We start from the raw sequence: 14736 nt of genomic DNA on the forward strand, positions 1-14736 counted from the left end.
AAAGGAAAACCAACCGGTTAAAATGACATGTTGAAAGCCTTGTGACATGTCAGTCAGTTCTACAAGGCAACAAATGTATCCTGACAAACAATTAAGCTTTTGTGTTCCCTGTACCAGGACCAGAAGACCACATTCCTTTATGGACTAGTTTATTGAGTTAGCCAGCCTCACAACCCCCTTTGGAGTTTTTCCTTCTGAAATGCTGGTTTTAGGTGTCCTGAACCAATCTCACGTGGCTCACATGTTAGAATGCATTTTTCTTTAGACAAGATTAGGGTTAGACAAGATCTGGGCCAACAACTAAAAATCTAGCACACATAACAGAGAATGCCACAGCAATGTGCAATACCAATAAGTTGCACACAATAAAGATGATATCAATATTGTAGATTCACAAAATCACTGCAAAAGTTTTTCAATGCTACTGTAGTCTGGCGAAGATTGCCTTCACGTTGTTTTTTGTCCATTTATTATTATAAGCAACTTATATCAATAATTGATCAAAAATACAGTAATAAATACTGTACATGCAGTAATAAATACAGTATATAATTACCTGTCATATTACCAAATATGTTGTAAATGGCTCTGGTTATGGGCGTCAGCCAAATGCCATAAATGTAAATGTACCAAAGGAAGTGTCACTATATATTGCCATATTTATTTAAAGTTTTGAAAAATCACATAACAATTCCTGTAACAATTTCACAAAATAGGTCTACTCTATTATGTTGAGCAATTAGTTCCCTGTGAGGGATTATAACAATAACTTGCAAACTGAATCTTGAGTCCTAAATACAACACCACAGCGTGTGAGAAAATGTTCATTCACTGCATTTGGGTCACTGGTGTAAATTGGTGCAGGAGTTTGGTGTCGACTCTCCTGTCACAAAGCATGGCACATTTTCTTCAAAAAGTCCAGAATCAACAAAAGAGTCTCTGTTCACTCAGGCCTGTATTTCCTTAATATGAGAAATCCCTTAAGATTAGGTTTAGCCGTAAAACAACACCAAACCCAACTGATTAAGTACAATAATCACGTTAATTCCAAGGTTGGCAGTCCTTTTTCCTGTCCACAGTTCACATTCAGCATTAAGAACAGAAGTATATGCACAGCGGCACACAGTATCACACAAGAAGCACAGGATAAGATCCGAATAACAAATTAACAGGAAAATGTGGATCTCCCTGCTGAGAAAAATTTACACCTCCTCTACTTCCAAATGACCATGTGCATCATTAGTCTGTAAAACATCACATTGGGATAATCTGTCAGGCTATGGAAAACAGAGTTTAGAAAACAGAACACATACACATAGGTTTTTTTATTACTACTGAAACATATAAATTAAGACTTTTGTCCACTGAAACTTGACCAGACTCATTTCAGTATATTTAGTAGTCAAGTTTCAGTCAACAAAAAGTCTGAGCCTTTTAGGCAGAATTATCCATGAATATTTTAGTCTAGTTTTAGACAATGAAAATGGTATTTTAGTATTTTTTTTAGTAATGCAATTCTAATTAACCCAGTCAGTATAGTACAAGTACCGAGTAGAACAGACAAAAACTACATTTTCTTTTAGTCAAACAGACATGAGAATTAAAACAAGGTTATCTTATAATTATATTAATTTACATCTCGTCTCGTCTCTTAATTACGTCAAAAAGGTTGGTTGTTGAAAATATTTTGTCATAAATTTGGTTGACGAAGAAACACTACTTAAAAAAGTGGAACAAGGATGTTCTATGTGAATAAACAACACAGCAACGAGGCCGTCCTCATCCTGGTCTTCCTCTGCTTATCCGAGTCCGGGTCGCGGGGGCAGCATGCCAAGCAGGGAATCCCAGACAGCCCTCTCTCCAGCCACCTCCACCCGCTCCTCTGGCAGGATCCCAAGAGGTTCCTAGACCAGACTGAAGATATAATTTCTCCAGCGTGTCCTGGGTCGACCCAGATTTGGAGGTGCTGATCCTCATTACGCTTGGCTGCGAACCTACCCAGCAAGAACTGAAGGTCAGGACCACATCATCTGCAAAAAGCAGAGACGATATTCTCCTACCACTAAACTCGACAGCCTCCACAGCACGGCTGCGCCCAGAAATTCTGTCCATATAGGTAATGAACAGAACCGGTGAAAAAGGGCAGCCCTGGTGGAGTCCAACCCTCACTGGGAACACGTCCGACTTTCTGCCGGCTAGGTGAACCAAGCTCATGCTCATCTGGTCCCCCTATATATGGAACACACCCTCTGGTTCCCCTTTTTAAAAACGGGGCCCACCACCCCAGTCTGCCACTCCACCGGAACTGCCCCCGATGTCCACACAATGTTGCAGAGACATGTCATCCATGACAGCTCTACAACATCCATAGCCATGAAATACCCAGGACAGATCTCATCCACCCCCGGGGCTCCGCTGCTGTGTAGCTGTTTGACTACCTCAGCAACTCCTGCCCCTGAGATTGGACAGTCCATACCCAGACATCCCAGCTCTGGTTCCTCATCGGAATGCGCACCGGTGGGATTGAGGAGTATTCTTCAAAGTATTCCTTCCACTTCCCAACTATAGCCCCAGTCGACATCAGCAGCTCCCCATCCCCACTGTAAACAGTGTGAGTGAGTTGCTGCCTTCCTCTCCTGAGGCGCTGGATGGTTTGCCAGAACCTCTTTGGAGCTGATAGATCTTTCTCCATGGCCTCACCAAACTCCTCCCACGCCCAAGATTTTGCCTCGGCGACTGCCATCCTGTCTGCTGGTTCTGGAGACTCACAGACTAGCCATTCCCCATAGGCCTCCTTCTTCAGCCTGATGGCTCCCCTAACCTCTGGTGTCCACCAGCGGGTACGGGGCTTACCGCCATGACTGGCACCGGCCACCTTGCGACCATAAGTAGCAACAGCCGCCTCAACAATCGCATAGTGGAACAAGGTCCATTCGGACTCAATGTCCCCCACTGCTCTCGGGACATGGTCAAAGCTCTGCCGAAGGTGGGAATTGAAGACCATCTTGACAGGTTCTTCTGCCAGGCGTTCCCAGCAGACCCTCACGATACGTATCTTCCCCTGGCATCTGATCCAACTCACCACCAGGTGGTGATCAGTTGACAGCTTCACTCCTCTCTTCACCCTAGTGTCCAAAACATATGGCCGCAGGTCAGATGATACAACCACAAAGTCAATCATCGACCTGCAACCTAGTCTGTCCTGGTACCAAGTGTACCAATGGGCATCCTTATGCAAAGAGGCAGTAATTTTTCATTAAGTACCGTGATCAACTAATGGACACTATTCCTGATTATATTTAGGTACGTTTAGGCAGACACTGACAAGGTGAATCAAATATATTTCTTGAACTGATGATGCTGCAGACTAATAAAAAATAAGCGACCTCGTTCAGCTAATTTAATTTCTAATAAAAGTCATAAGATCATTTATTACGTTAATGTAAAGGACAGAAAAGGAGTGCGGGTGGAGTTCGATAAATGGGTGTCATGAGACAGAGGGGCGTGGTTTCGTGCACACGTAATCCCTCTCCGAGGGGGCGGGGCTCTCAGCTGTCAGTCTTTTCTCTCCGGTGCGAGTTAACGTTAACTGTACCCTGCCGCGTTCACGCTTAATAAATACCGCAAACAGCCTACACGCACACGGGCACCATCATCATCATCATCATCATCATCATCATCAGCGGCTTCACTTCATCTGCGCCGCCGCCAGCAGCAGCAGCAGCAGCAGCAGCAGCATCCGGCAGGACACGACGCGACGCTGGCGGAGAACATATGGTGGCGCGGAGACGCGTCCGATTGATTTGCTTCAGATTAAAGGAACTCTGCGCCGCGCCGGAAGACGCAATCCCCTCTTTTGTCACCCGAGCAAGAAACCCGGCGCGCACGCAGACTTCCTGAAAATCCAACTCGCGATTCGAGCTCCCGGCCGCGGGTTCGCCTGCGAGCAACTTCGGGCTGACCGGAGACCATGTCCGGCGAGGCGGCGCTCATCCCGGACGACGGCGCGTTCAGCGACTTCCGAAACGAGTGCCTGTCGGAGGAAGGCTGGAGCCTGACCTACAACAAGTCCGGCACCACGGTGTGGGTCCAGATTCTGGAGGAGGAGAAGTCCCTGCACAAGATCAAGGTCTTTATTCCGCGCAGAACCATATTTAACGTTTTACAAAAAAAATCTTCTAACGTAAATCTTCCATATGTTTCAAAAAGCACGTAAAGGCACCACGCGTCTTTGCGTAAAAGTTACTACCATGCGTCCGCCTTCAGTCTTTTTATTGGTGCGGAAAACATAACTTTTATAAATCTATTTTGCCGGAGCGGTTCGGCGTTTATCGAACAGCCGCATCCGGGAACCGCGACAACAGGTGCGCGGTGTGACCGCGGAGTGCCACTGCGCATGCGCCTGTTTGCGTTTGACACGCTGTCTAGGATGTGGAAGTTTCACAAAACAGGATTTCCCAGTTCACTAGGTATTTTCATCCTAAAGTCAGCTCTGCTGGAGATTTTTTTGTTGATGCACAGTTAGTTGAGACATTTTGATTAATTAATGTTGGCCATAGAAATAATAATAATTATTATTATTGATCTGAATATGTCACATATAGTGGCAAGCTGCTACTTAAATGATGTTTTGGAGTAGCAGGATCAAAGATGAATCCTGAAAGTTTTGTGATAATTTAATGACTTAATGGTGGTATAATCACAAACATACATTTTGCTTAATTATCCAGGTAAACAAGATTTTTTTTTTTTTTGCAATCTGGCTAAATCATAATTAAAACATTTACTGGTTAAACGTCACCATTAGAGTTGGGTGTACATACAATGAGCTCTGGGCCGAGTTCTTGCAGACGTTGAACATGTTTATATACATGAAGAAGTGAAGAAGAGGAGGAGGAGGAGGAGGAGTAAGTATGTCTGAGTGTGACTTGTTCATGAATCTGAGTTCCAGGATAAAGGAACGGCCTGCTGCCGGGCTTCGTCTCCAGCACCTTCCTTCCCATTGCTCTGTGGTAGCCATACTACGTTGCTGCTGCAAACGTCTGGGTTCATGTATCACCCAGCTGCTGACTCAGCTCACTTTCTGAAATGCTTCTTGATTCAGTGAGGCACACACACACACTCACACACACATACACATGCACAGTTCTGCTGTGGCTTTTTCATACCGGGAGCCCGATTTCTGTGTTCAGCAGTAATTATTTACTCACATCTGCATGCGGTTCTATTAAATGGACGTGACTTAACAACATCAGGACCTGTGTTCCCGTCTCTCCTGTCTGTGGGGACCAACAGATCACGTCAAATCTCATTCTGCCTGAAGAATGCAGTAGGAGACGCAGTCGCTCTGCTTAAAACACGTCATGAAGTCATCGCATAACGGTGCAATGTGATTCTGCAGTGTTCTATTATAGACATTTCCCCCCCAGCTGAACAAAGGTACATCCTGCTATTATGAGGACAGGCCACTGCCAGCTAGTTAAAGATTCAAGAGATTTATAATGTATAACATGCAGTGCAATGCACCCCTGATAAGACCATGCAAAAATGTTGTGATCCTATCTGAAGGTGGAATTGGAGCCGTGGGTGGCCATGCAGTTTTAAGACTGGTAAAGCAGGGTGTTATTTCTTCGCATTCTCTTGATAATTTGGCTCATTTAAATGCCTTCATATTTCAGCAGATTTCGAGTTGTCACAGTTGCACCTCTCTGAGAAGCCTCTATTCCCCAGGAGAGTCGTCCTAAAGGCAGCAGTAGGGTGCCTGGATCTTTAGTTTCCCCCCCTCCCGCGTGTGGAATGCATGGTACGTCCCACTGATGCTGCTGTAGCGGTGGTGGGCGCGTGGGTAATGATCTAAAGGACAGAACGACACAGAGTGTGGGCGTTTTGACGAGCTGTCAGACAGTCCGAAGACCACCGCCTGGGTTTCCCCTGCCCACACACTCACACACACACACACACACACACACACATCACCTCTTCATTGTTATTCAGCCTTCCCTGCATCACATGGCTTTCTCTTCCGCCTGACTGTCTTAAGCAGGCACATGCTTGAAATCGCATGTTGTAGAAGATGAATAATGTACGGGTCGATGCGTCTAGTTATAACGCCTACATTTTTTTTATAACTCCTCCCCCCTGCACCTTTTCTATATCTGACTTGCTTCACTCTGCATCTTCATTTCCTGCGTCATTTCTGGTCTGTCCTGTGTAAAAAAGAACCACCGTCCCCCACCAGGACGTTATTCCTGTATTTGATAAAGGAGTGTGTGTGTGTTTGCACGCCTGTCTGGATCAGTGCAGGATGCAGGTGTAGTGTTCTTCTGTTAGTTTAACATGCGGGTTAATCTCTTGTTTGTCCAGCCCTTTGAAATGAACCCCCCACCCCCCACCCTGCTGGCTACGTGCCAGGTGCGTGTGTGTCTGTGTCTGGTTGGTTGAATGGTTTTGTGGATGAGTCTGTGTGCACGGTTAAGTTTTTTGTTACATAGAGAGTAATATATGTGTGTGTGTGTGTGTGTGTGTTAATAAACCCACTAGAGGGAAGTAGCAGTGCACTCTGCTAAATCAGCTGTAGCCGCTGCTGTGCAATGTGAACAGTTGTGCACTACACACACACACACACACAGACCAGCCTGCCCTGTTCTTTTTTACTTTTACCTGATTAAACAGTGACATTTGCTTGTACAGCTTTATCAATAAGTAGCTTCATTATAGTTATTAATTAAGTTGGTGAGAGATCGCTCAGTAGATCAACTCACCACTGCTCATACCTCATCATTAAACCACAGTTCACACGGTAACGACGTCACTCTGATGTACAACTGGCCACGCCCAACAGGAATACGCTCCAGGTGTCATCTAGTGTTGTGGATGTCAGTTATCCAAACTGAGAGCTAACAAACACATACGATTTACGTACGGTTGTCAATATTTTCTGCCTCCATATTTGGGAAGTGTGTGGACACACATGAGCTTCATTTTTTTTTACACAATGAGAGAAAAGAGATGCAGAAGTACAGGTGGAAAGTACAAACGTTTAGGGAAGAGGGCAACTGTGTGTGTGTGCGCATGCATTCAGATTATTCGTAAATTTGGTCTTGAGATCTCACTCGTACACAAACTACCTCTCAATTCCTCTTTTACACATCGAATCACACTCAGTCTAAAGTCCTCTGATCCGTCTAGCTTGATGGTGTTTTTATGTAATACACACACACACACACACACACACACACACACACACACACACACAAACAAACCTTGTCATTGTGCCTGTGTGGTGCATTTTATTATGGCAGGCAGGTGGGATTTTATTCACACATGGTCTGTGCTATAATTCTTCCCACGCTTTAACCTCCATGGACTCCCTGTGTGTTTGTGTGTGTGTGAGAGAGAGAGTTTTTTTTTTTTTTGGCATGATATGACATGGCTGATTCCGTGACAGCCAGTATATTTTTGCCGATTATATGGAACGTGATATGTGCAGTTAAGAAAAATAACCACTTGTTTTATGTTCAAATGAATGATTTGAACATTTTACTGTACAGTGATGTATTCATGCCCCTGCCCTCATTCGTGTGATCAGTAATAGACTAATACATCTCAGGGTGTATGGTAGGGTTGTAATCTTATAATCAATGCAGACGTGGACTATTCTGCATCGAGACAGTGCAGAACATAATCGATTATATCATAATGGATATGTAGTGCCACTCCAGGTTGGATTTTGGCCATGTCCAAAATCGCCACCAAAACGCCTGGTTCTGACGTCCGTGTGAACGAGGCCTTAACTCTCATCTCACTGATGGATTTGAAAATATAATGTGAAGTAATGTAGAAAAATTGATTGGATACATCGTGGTGCATTGATAATCGTAATCGAATTGAATTGTGAGATCAGTGAAAGTTTTCTCCTCTAGTGTATGGACGTATGTTTCTACTCTCCTTTCAGGATAACCTGTGTGGGAGGGGTTTAGTGAATTACTGACTCCACCTCCTATCTGATGATTTGCTGTTCCTCCTTATTTAAGGTGGTCTGGTCCTGTGTTAGGGCGCTGAACCTTGGGAAGCAAACAACTAAACTTTGATGGCACTTACTGTTCAAAATAAACTCCACATAATGATAATCCTTTGTTAAGATGAGAATTTTTAGAATTGTGGTGCATCCCTTTTATATAACTCATACAAACTGTTCTCATTCCTGATAGATTTCCTCACATTTTCTCCCGCCATTCACTTACACACCCTTCCATCCATTCTCCCTCCCTCCCTCCCTCTCTCTCCTGCTACAAGGCTCAGCTCGGTCCACTGAAACGGTGCAGATCCATGTGCTCTCTCTCTCTCTCTCTCTCTCTCTCTCTCTTATATATATATATATATAATCTCACACACATTGAAGATATACTTTATATTCCTTTCTGCTTTTTTTTTTTTTTTTTTTGCCGATAGGGGCCCTCCACAATCTTTCTTCATGCTTCTCAAAACCTGATGTTTTCTCCTTTCGAGCATTACAGAAGTGTATGTAAACATTTGAAGCTCACATAGTGTTCCATGAGACCTCAATACTAACTGGAATAATTTGCTGCTGATTTATTGGTCAATATGTTGCTCATTGAACCATACATGTATGCTTGTGGGGGATTCTGCACATTACTTTTAACTCTTAATATGTTGTCAGTGAAACTGTGTGTAGGTGTGTGTGTTCTCATTTGCGTTACTAAACCTCCTCTGTCCATGTATTTATGCCATTTGTTTTATTCGGTAATCTGGGTGCTGTTCTTTGTAGTGTTGTGAGTAACATACTTTTACTTTTTCTCCATTTTTTCCCCTTTGTTAAACAGTGTCGGATGGTGTGCAAGGATGTTTCGGCAGAAAGCATGTATGACGTCCTCCATGATATTGAGTATCGGAGAAAGTGGGACTCCAATGTGATTGAGACTTTTGACATTGGGAAGCTGACAGTCAATGCTGATGTGGGCTACTACTCCTGTAAGACATAATATGGTTCACATGGTAACTGAAAAGCATTATCTTTATTTAGCCTTGCTCTTTATATATAAATGATAAACCTCTGTCTGTAGGGAAGTGTCCCAAACCACTGAAGAATCGTGATGTCATTACCCTTCGTTCCTGGTTGCCGATGGGGAATGATTACATCATCATGAACTACTCAGTGAAGCACACTGTACGTATGTGCATGTCTGTCTGTCTGTCTGTCTGCCAGCCATATCAAAGTGACAGTTTGGTATTTATTGATCCAGTTTGGTGGGTGAGTGTGTATTTTAATGTTCAGACATTACATTATTGATTATCTTGTTACATGGGTAGCAGTGGCTGTTTATATTAGGCAGCAAGTGAATGTTTTGGCCTTAAAGTGTTTTCTTGGCTGAATCCATGTCTGCAAAACCAGCCACTTCCCAGATGAAGGCGCCAAAGTGGACTTTGTGATCACATGCATGACAGATCGAGGGCTAGGCTGGGCCATATTCTTCACCTTCACATTCACTCACTTATTCCTGAGAGATTGTCCAGATGTTGACTAGACACCCCTAGACTTAGGTCATTCTGGCCACACAATCTTCAGGAGAACCGTTCTCTTGGCCACTAAACACCAATCACCTGATTCCCTCTGTTTATCATGATCTGGCCCAGAATGCGGTCCTACCACCTCACCACCATCATGATTACGCTATCGACCTACTCTCTCAAGCCATATCCCCCAGGGGCGGGGCGGCTTTACTCACTGTCACATCCAGCAGGAAAAGTGTTGGAAGCTGAAAATGCAAAAGTATCTCAGTGGCTTTGATGGATAACTACCAAAAGTGGGGGGGTTTATTTAATAAGAGTCTATAATTGGAAGGACAACACACGTAGCCATATCATATGCAACAGGTATCTGGGACCGGTATTAACACTCCCAAAGTCTGTGCATCCAACAATATTGCAAGCATCTCAGAAATATCCTATTGCAGAATTTTTCAACAAAAATGGCCACATATGACACATCTGCTGTACATAGATAGTGTTTAGGTTCCAGTCATAGATGTGTGCGTCAGTGTAGCTGTCAGTGTTGAGTGACTCTCACTGCTGCTTTGGTGAGGCATGGCCTATGAGAGAAGATGCATCACATATGGTCCTACGGGGCACCTTTCTAGGTCAGGATCTATTGTTGTGTGAGTGAGACAGAGAAAGCGAGAGAGAGAATATAGTGTGTCAGGAGCATTCATAAGCTTCATTACTCCGGTGTGTGTGTGAATTTGATCACATGGTGACCCTAATCTGGCTTATTTCCATGAATCATTGATTCTTTTCTTCATGCAGAAGAAAACCGCTTAGCTGGTCCATTTTTTTTTTCTGGTTCCCCACTATTTAACATTTTGTTTAACAGCGTTATTAACAATTGTGTTTGGCAGAAATATCCCCCTAAGAAGGACTTGGTTCGTGCTGTCTCCATTCAAACTGGATACCTGGTCCAGAACCAGGGACCAGCCTGCTGCACTCTCATCTACCTAGCACAGGTGGACCCCAAAGGTACATACACACACACACACACACACGCCACTTACAAAAACTATGCTGGACTGCTATATTAATCCTCAGATGATCGTTTAATGATTTGCTTCCTCTTCTCCTGTAAGGTTCTTTACCCAAGTGGGTTGTTAACAAGTCTTCCCAGTTTTTGGCTCCCAAAGTAAGTCTTCTCATTGCAAAGGTGTGCACATTTTTCTGTGGATTCATGTATGTCAGAATCTTCTGCTGAGGGTCGTGCAGACTCTGCTTTGTTAGTCTGTATGCAGTGGAAGTGGGAACCTGACAGGCAGCTTCAGGGAGCATCTGCATGAGAGCTTTAACAGCCCTGCTGATCATAATGGACCCGAGGTTGAGTTTCACTCTCTTTTTGGGCGTCTCTTTGTGTGTGTGCTAGGCGATGAAACGGATCCATAAAGCCTGCATGAAGTACGCTGACTGGAAGCAGAAACATAACCCAGGCTATAAACCCTGGCTGTATCCCGAACAGAACCCATTACCCAGTATTCCCCTCGGTGAGCTGAGAATTCAACATGCAGAATCCCTGGAGAACATCGATGAGAGCAGCCTCACCGAAGGCAAAGAGGAGCACAGTGATGACGAGGCCAACTGAGACAGACAGACATGTGCATGCATGCACGCACGCACTCACACACACATACCTACACACCTTTTTTCCTCTCACACTTGTCCATGTGCACAAGCACACACACACACACACACATAATGCTCATCTGAGGACTTTTGTCTAAAGAGAAATAAATGTACTTATTTTTCTCACCTACTGTCTGACTGAGTGTGTGTGTGTGTGTCTGTGTGCGCACTTGCATGGGGGATTTGTACAAGGCTTTGTAAGCCGGCTTTCCTGTAATACACTTGTGAGAACACTAAAGGAAATGTATGCTGAGACAAATTAAAGTATGATTCTTACAGAGGCTCCCAGACTTATTATTCCCATGGGACATGTGGCTGTGTCTCCTGTGGCCTTTCAGCTTTTTACCTTGATTTTCAGATGTAAATCCTACTGTACTATACACTACAATAATTAATAAGTGAGTAAGGGTTTGTATGTGTGTGTGGGGGGTAGGGTCTCCTACGCACTGTCGTATGCACAGACCCACTGCAGTGCTGCTGTGGCCTAATTCACAACCTGGGTTGACACGGTAGGTTGTCATAGCAACCCCTGGATCTGCACCGTTTCAGTGGACCGAGCTGAGCCTTGTAGCAGGAGAGAGAGGGAGGGAGGGAGGGAGAATGGATGGAAGGGTGTGTAAGTGGATGGCGGGAGAAAATGTGAGGAAATCTATCAGGAATGAGAACAGTTTGTATGAGTTATATAAAAGGGATGCACCACAATTCTAAAAATTCTCATCTTAACAAAGGATTATCATTATGTGGAGTTTATTTTGAACAGTAAGTGCCATGATTTGGCATGTTAGGAGGTCAGTCTTCAAGAGATGAAAGGCCCTGCTGTGATAGTAGGTGGTCAGACATTCAGGATTGCCTTGTGTATTGGGATGGCAGTTCCAGATGTCATGTAGACACACTGTAGTTTTTAGAAGATGAGAACACCACTGGTCCTGAATGAACCGTAATGCTTCATAATGACAATGTTTAATAAAAGACGACATGCTCATTTTAGTGAATGAAGAGGGAATTTTCCAATGTGTGATGTGGTTTGGATTGTATAAAACAGCAATATTTCTCTAGCTGGGTCTGAAATTTGTAAAGGTTGATAATAGCACCGAATTGAGGAATATTCTGCATTCAAGTGGGAAGCCAGAACTTCGACTAGAAAAAAAAGTACTTTGATTAGTGGACACTTAATCAAATATTTAAACAAGACATGTGCTTACAGCAAATTGTCCAGTCTGTTTAAATGCTGTACAATGACTTTGAAGTTGGTCTTCTATCATGCACTGACATGGCACCTCACAATAATATTACTTGGACATTTAAATTGGACATTTCCTTTTGATTTTTCTTTCGACAAAACCAAGAGAACTATAATTAATAGCTATATTCTAATCCCAGTAGACTGCTGCTGAATCATAGGCATTGCTAACTGAAGGATATGTCAGACGAACTCTTCAAGCCAATCACAGTTCAACTGGTTTTAGATTTGTCCACTCATCATCATCATTTAGGTTTGTCCCCAACATCACTTTGAATGTTGCTTACCTTACATTTTGTTTGCTAATTTTGGCAAGGGATCAAGACTTAATCCTTTTTACAAAATTTTTAAAACCAAGCTCTCTGACTAGGAATAACGTGACCAACATTACGTAACTACAACGTGTCTGGCATTATAGCATGGTAGTTACAATGATTAAACGTTATCAATAAAATATGTGTTTCATTTTAATGAGTGGGCCCAAGTCATTATTGCATCACCCATGTGAATGTGAATAGTGTGTGTGTGTGTGTGCATGTGTGTGTCTGTGTGTGTGAAGGAGTGATGGAGAATGACTGAATTGCGCTGCGATACCACCACCTACTGGTCAGACGCGGTACATCAGAATCCGATTTGTTTTCTTATGTCTGTAAAAAAGTATAGATTACACTCGCATATATTAATATACAGATTTGTATTCATAACGTGACGTTATGTTGAGAAGTGAGTAGAGAAATAAGAGTCTTTATGACATGTCAGGTCAGCGTGAGGAAAGAAATTGTTCTCGTGTTGTGTATGTCTTTGCATGCACAGGTCTGTTCTAGTGTAAAACGCAATTCTTTTACATCGGAGCATAATATAAGAATTCCGAAACCTCATTGAAATGCGCGAAAACAAGTCTCCTTATGGCGGTCACGTGGTCCGGCGGAAGTTTTGGTCGAGGCGGGAGGGAGGGGGAGAAGCGCGGCGTGAGAAAATGCCACCGCGGTTCAGTCCGGAGAGAGAGCACTCGGGGGAAAAGGCTCTTTTTTAAACTTCCGACTCGCCAGGAGACTCGGCGAGAGCCAACAACACGCGCCTGGTAAGAACCTACTCCTATTCTTTACCTCATTCTTCTACACGCCTGAGGTCTGAGTTATTAAGAAAGTCACATTTTACTGTGTCTTGCGTGCCTTGAGTGGACAGGACACGCCGCCCTGGTGATGAATCGTGAAAAATACCTCGAGTGAGTGTTCAACAGGTTTCGAGTGTATTGTGTGTTTATTCCTCTGCAGTCTGCGCCGCTATTCTCCAGTGTTCGCCCCCCAGCCCGTGGTGGGCACCGTGTTGCCAGGTGTGCGTGTTGTAAGCGTACACATATTCAAAACGTAGCTCAGGAATATATGCATATTTCACGTTTGTCTGCAAAACAGGGCGTTTTCAGACATGCGGCAACGCGATCTCAAAATCTGCTTATACAAAATGTAAAATTTTCCTCGGGAAGGTAAAGGATTTTGGGCGCGAGGGGCGGCGGTATCTGGCAGCAGCCGCGTTGCCCTGCTGCAGGAATGCTTTATCTCCCCAAAGTACAGACTACACAATCCGGCCTTTGAAAGGGCCTGAGAAACGGCAGCCTGCGGTGACGCGACTTCTCGTTCCTCTTTTAAACTTGCCACCACTTCAGAATGGTAATACAGTATAATTTACTGTGCCCGGCATCATTCTGCCAAACGTTTGACTGGTTTGGCAGGTCTGGCCGCTGTAAACATCGTACCAGGCGGTTCAAAACCAGCAAAAATGCTGTGCGTGAGAGAGATTGCATGTACAAGAAGTACTTCACGTGCATCACTGCTGTCTGTGTTTAGGATTTCACTCAGAAAGTCCAGAGCTGTGTGTTAATGTGAAATAAAAATGTGTTGTAATAGCATGAATTTTGTATCACATGACTGGAAGTGGTGCATTTGAAATTAGTCAGAAATTGTGTTAAAACATGGAATGAAACCGTGGAATGAAATGTAGTTTTGTGAGACACAAACTCACACTTCTTTGTTTGTCCATGTAATGACAGCCTTTCACCACGAACCACATCCCTTTTTTTGGAAGATTGTGTGTGTGTGTGCTGTCTGTGTGCCAAATATAGATACACATATTTCCTATGCTTTACATTAAGTGCCTTTCTGGTTATACTTGTGTTCTTGCCGTAGATTATTTCCTTTAATTTGTGGTTGTATCATGTTTTTTCTGTTCTCACCTTTGTTCTTCCTCTTTTAGATGTCATGTCCGGGTGACTGTTCTGCACTGAAGGTGTGATTTGTGTTTGTCGTGGTGAAAAT

General features: G+C 43.7%; 2 protein-coding genes across 6 annotated transcripts in view; both read left to right on the top strand.

Annotated features, from left to right (window-relative positions):
* The first annotated feature begins 3541 nt into the window (after positions 1–3541).
* stard10 (StAR related lipid transfer domain containing 10) lies at positions 3542–11311 on the top strand. Its single transcript, XM_028961859.1, has 6 exons — positions 3542–4129; positions 8844–8991; positions 9084–9187; positions 10416–10533; positions 10641–10693; positions 10928–11311. The coding sequence occupies exons 1-6, from the start codon at positions 3971–3973 to the stop codon at positions 11141–11143; spliced, it is 798 nt and encodes a 265-aa protein (XP_028817692.1). The 5' UTR covers positions 3542–3970; the 3' UTR covers positions 11144–11311.
* Positions 11312–13371: 2060 nt separating this feature from the next.
* arap1 (ArfGAP with RhoGAP domain, ankyrin repeat and PH domain 1) overlaps positions 13372–14736 on the top strand; it is a 40489-nt gene continuing 39124 nt past the window's right edge. For all 5 annotated transcript variants that reach the window (XM_028961794.1, XM_028961795.1, XM_028961797.1 and 2 more), the window contains exon 1: positions 13372–13505. The gene's annotated coding sequence lies outside the window, so the exon portion shown is untranslated. The remainder of the gene's footprint in view (positions 13506–14736) is intronic.

This window comes from Denticeps clupeoides, chromosome 19 (assembly GCF_900700375.1).
Source record: "Denticeps clupeoides chromosome 19, fDenClu1.1, whole genome shotgun sequence".
Classification (NCBI taxonomy): domain Eukaryota; kingdom Metazoa; phylum Chordata; class Actinopteri; order Clupeiformes; family Denticipitidae; genus Denticeps; species Denticeps clupeoides.

Coding starts and splice junctions, on each gene's coding strand:
- stard10 (XM_028961859.1), top strand. CDS start 3,971: ATGTCCGGCGAGGCGGCGCTCATCCCGGACGACGGCGCGTTCAGCGAC. Junction 9,188..10,415: donor ACTACTCAGTGAAGCACACT/GTACGTATGTGC, acceptor TGTGTTTGGCAG/AAATATCCCCCTAAGAAGGA. Junction 10,534..10,640: donor AGCACAGGTGGACCCCAAAG/GTACATACACAC, acceptor TTCTCCTGTAAG/GTTCTTTACCCAAGTGGGTT.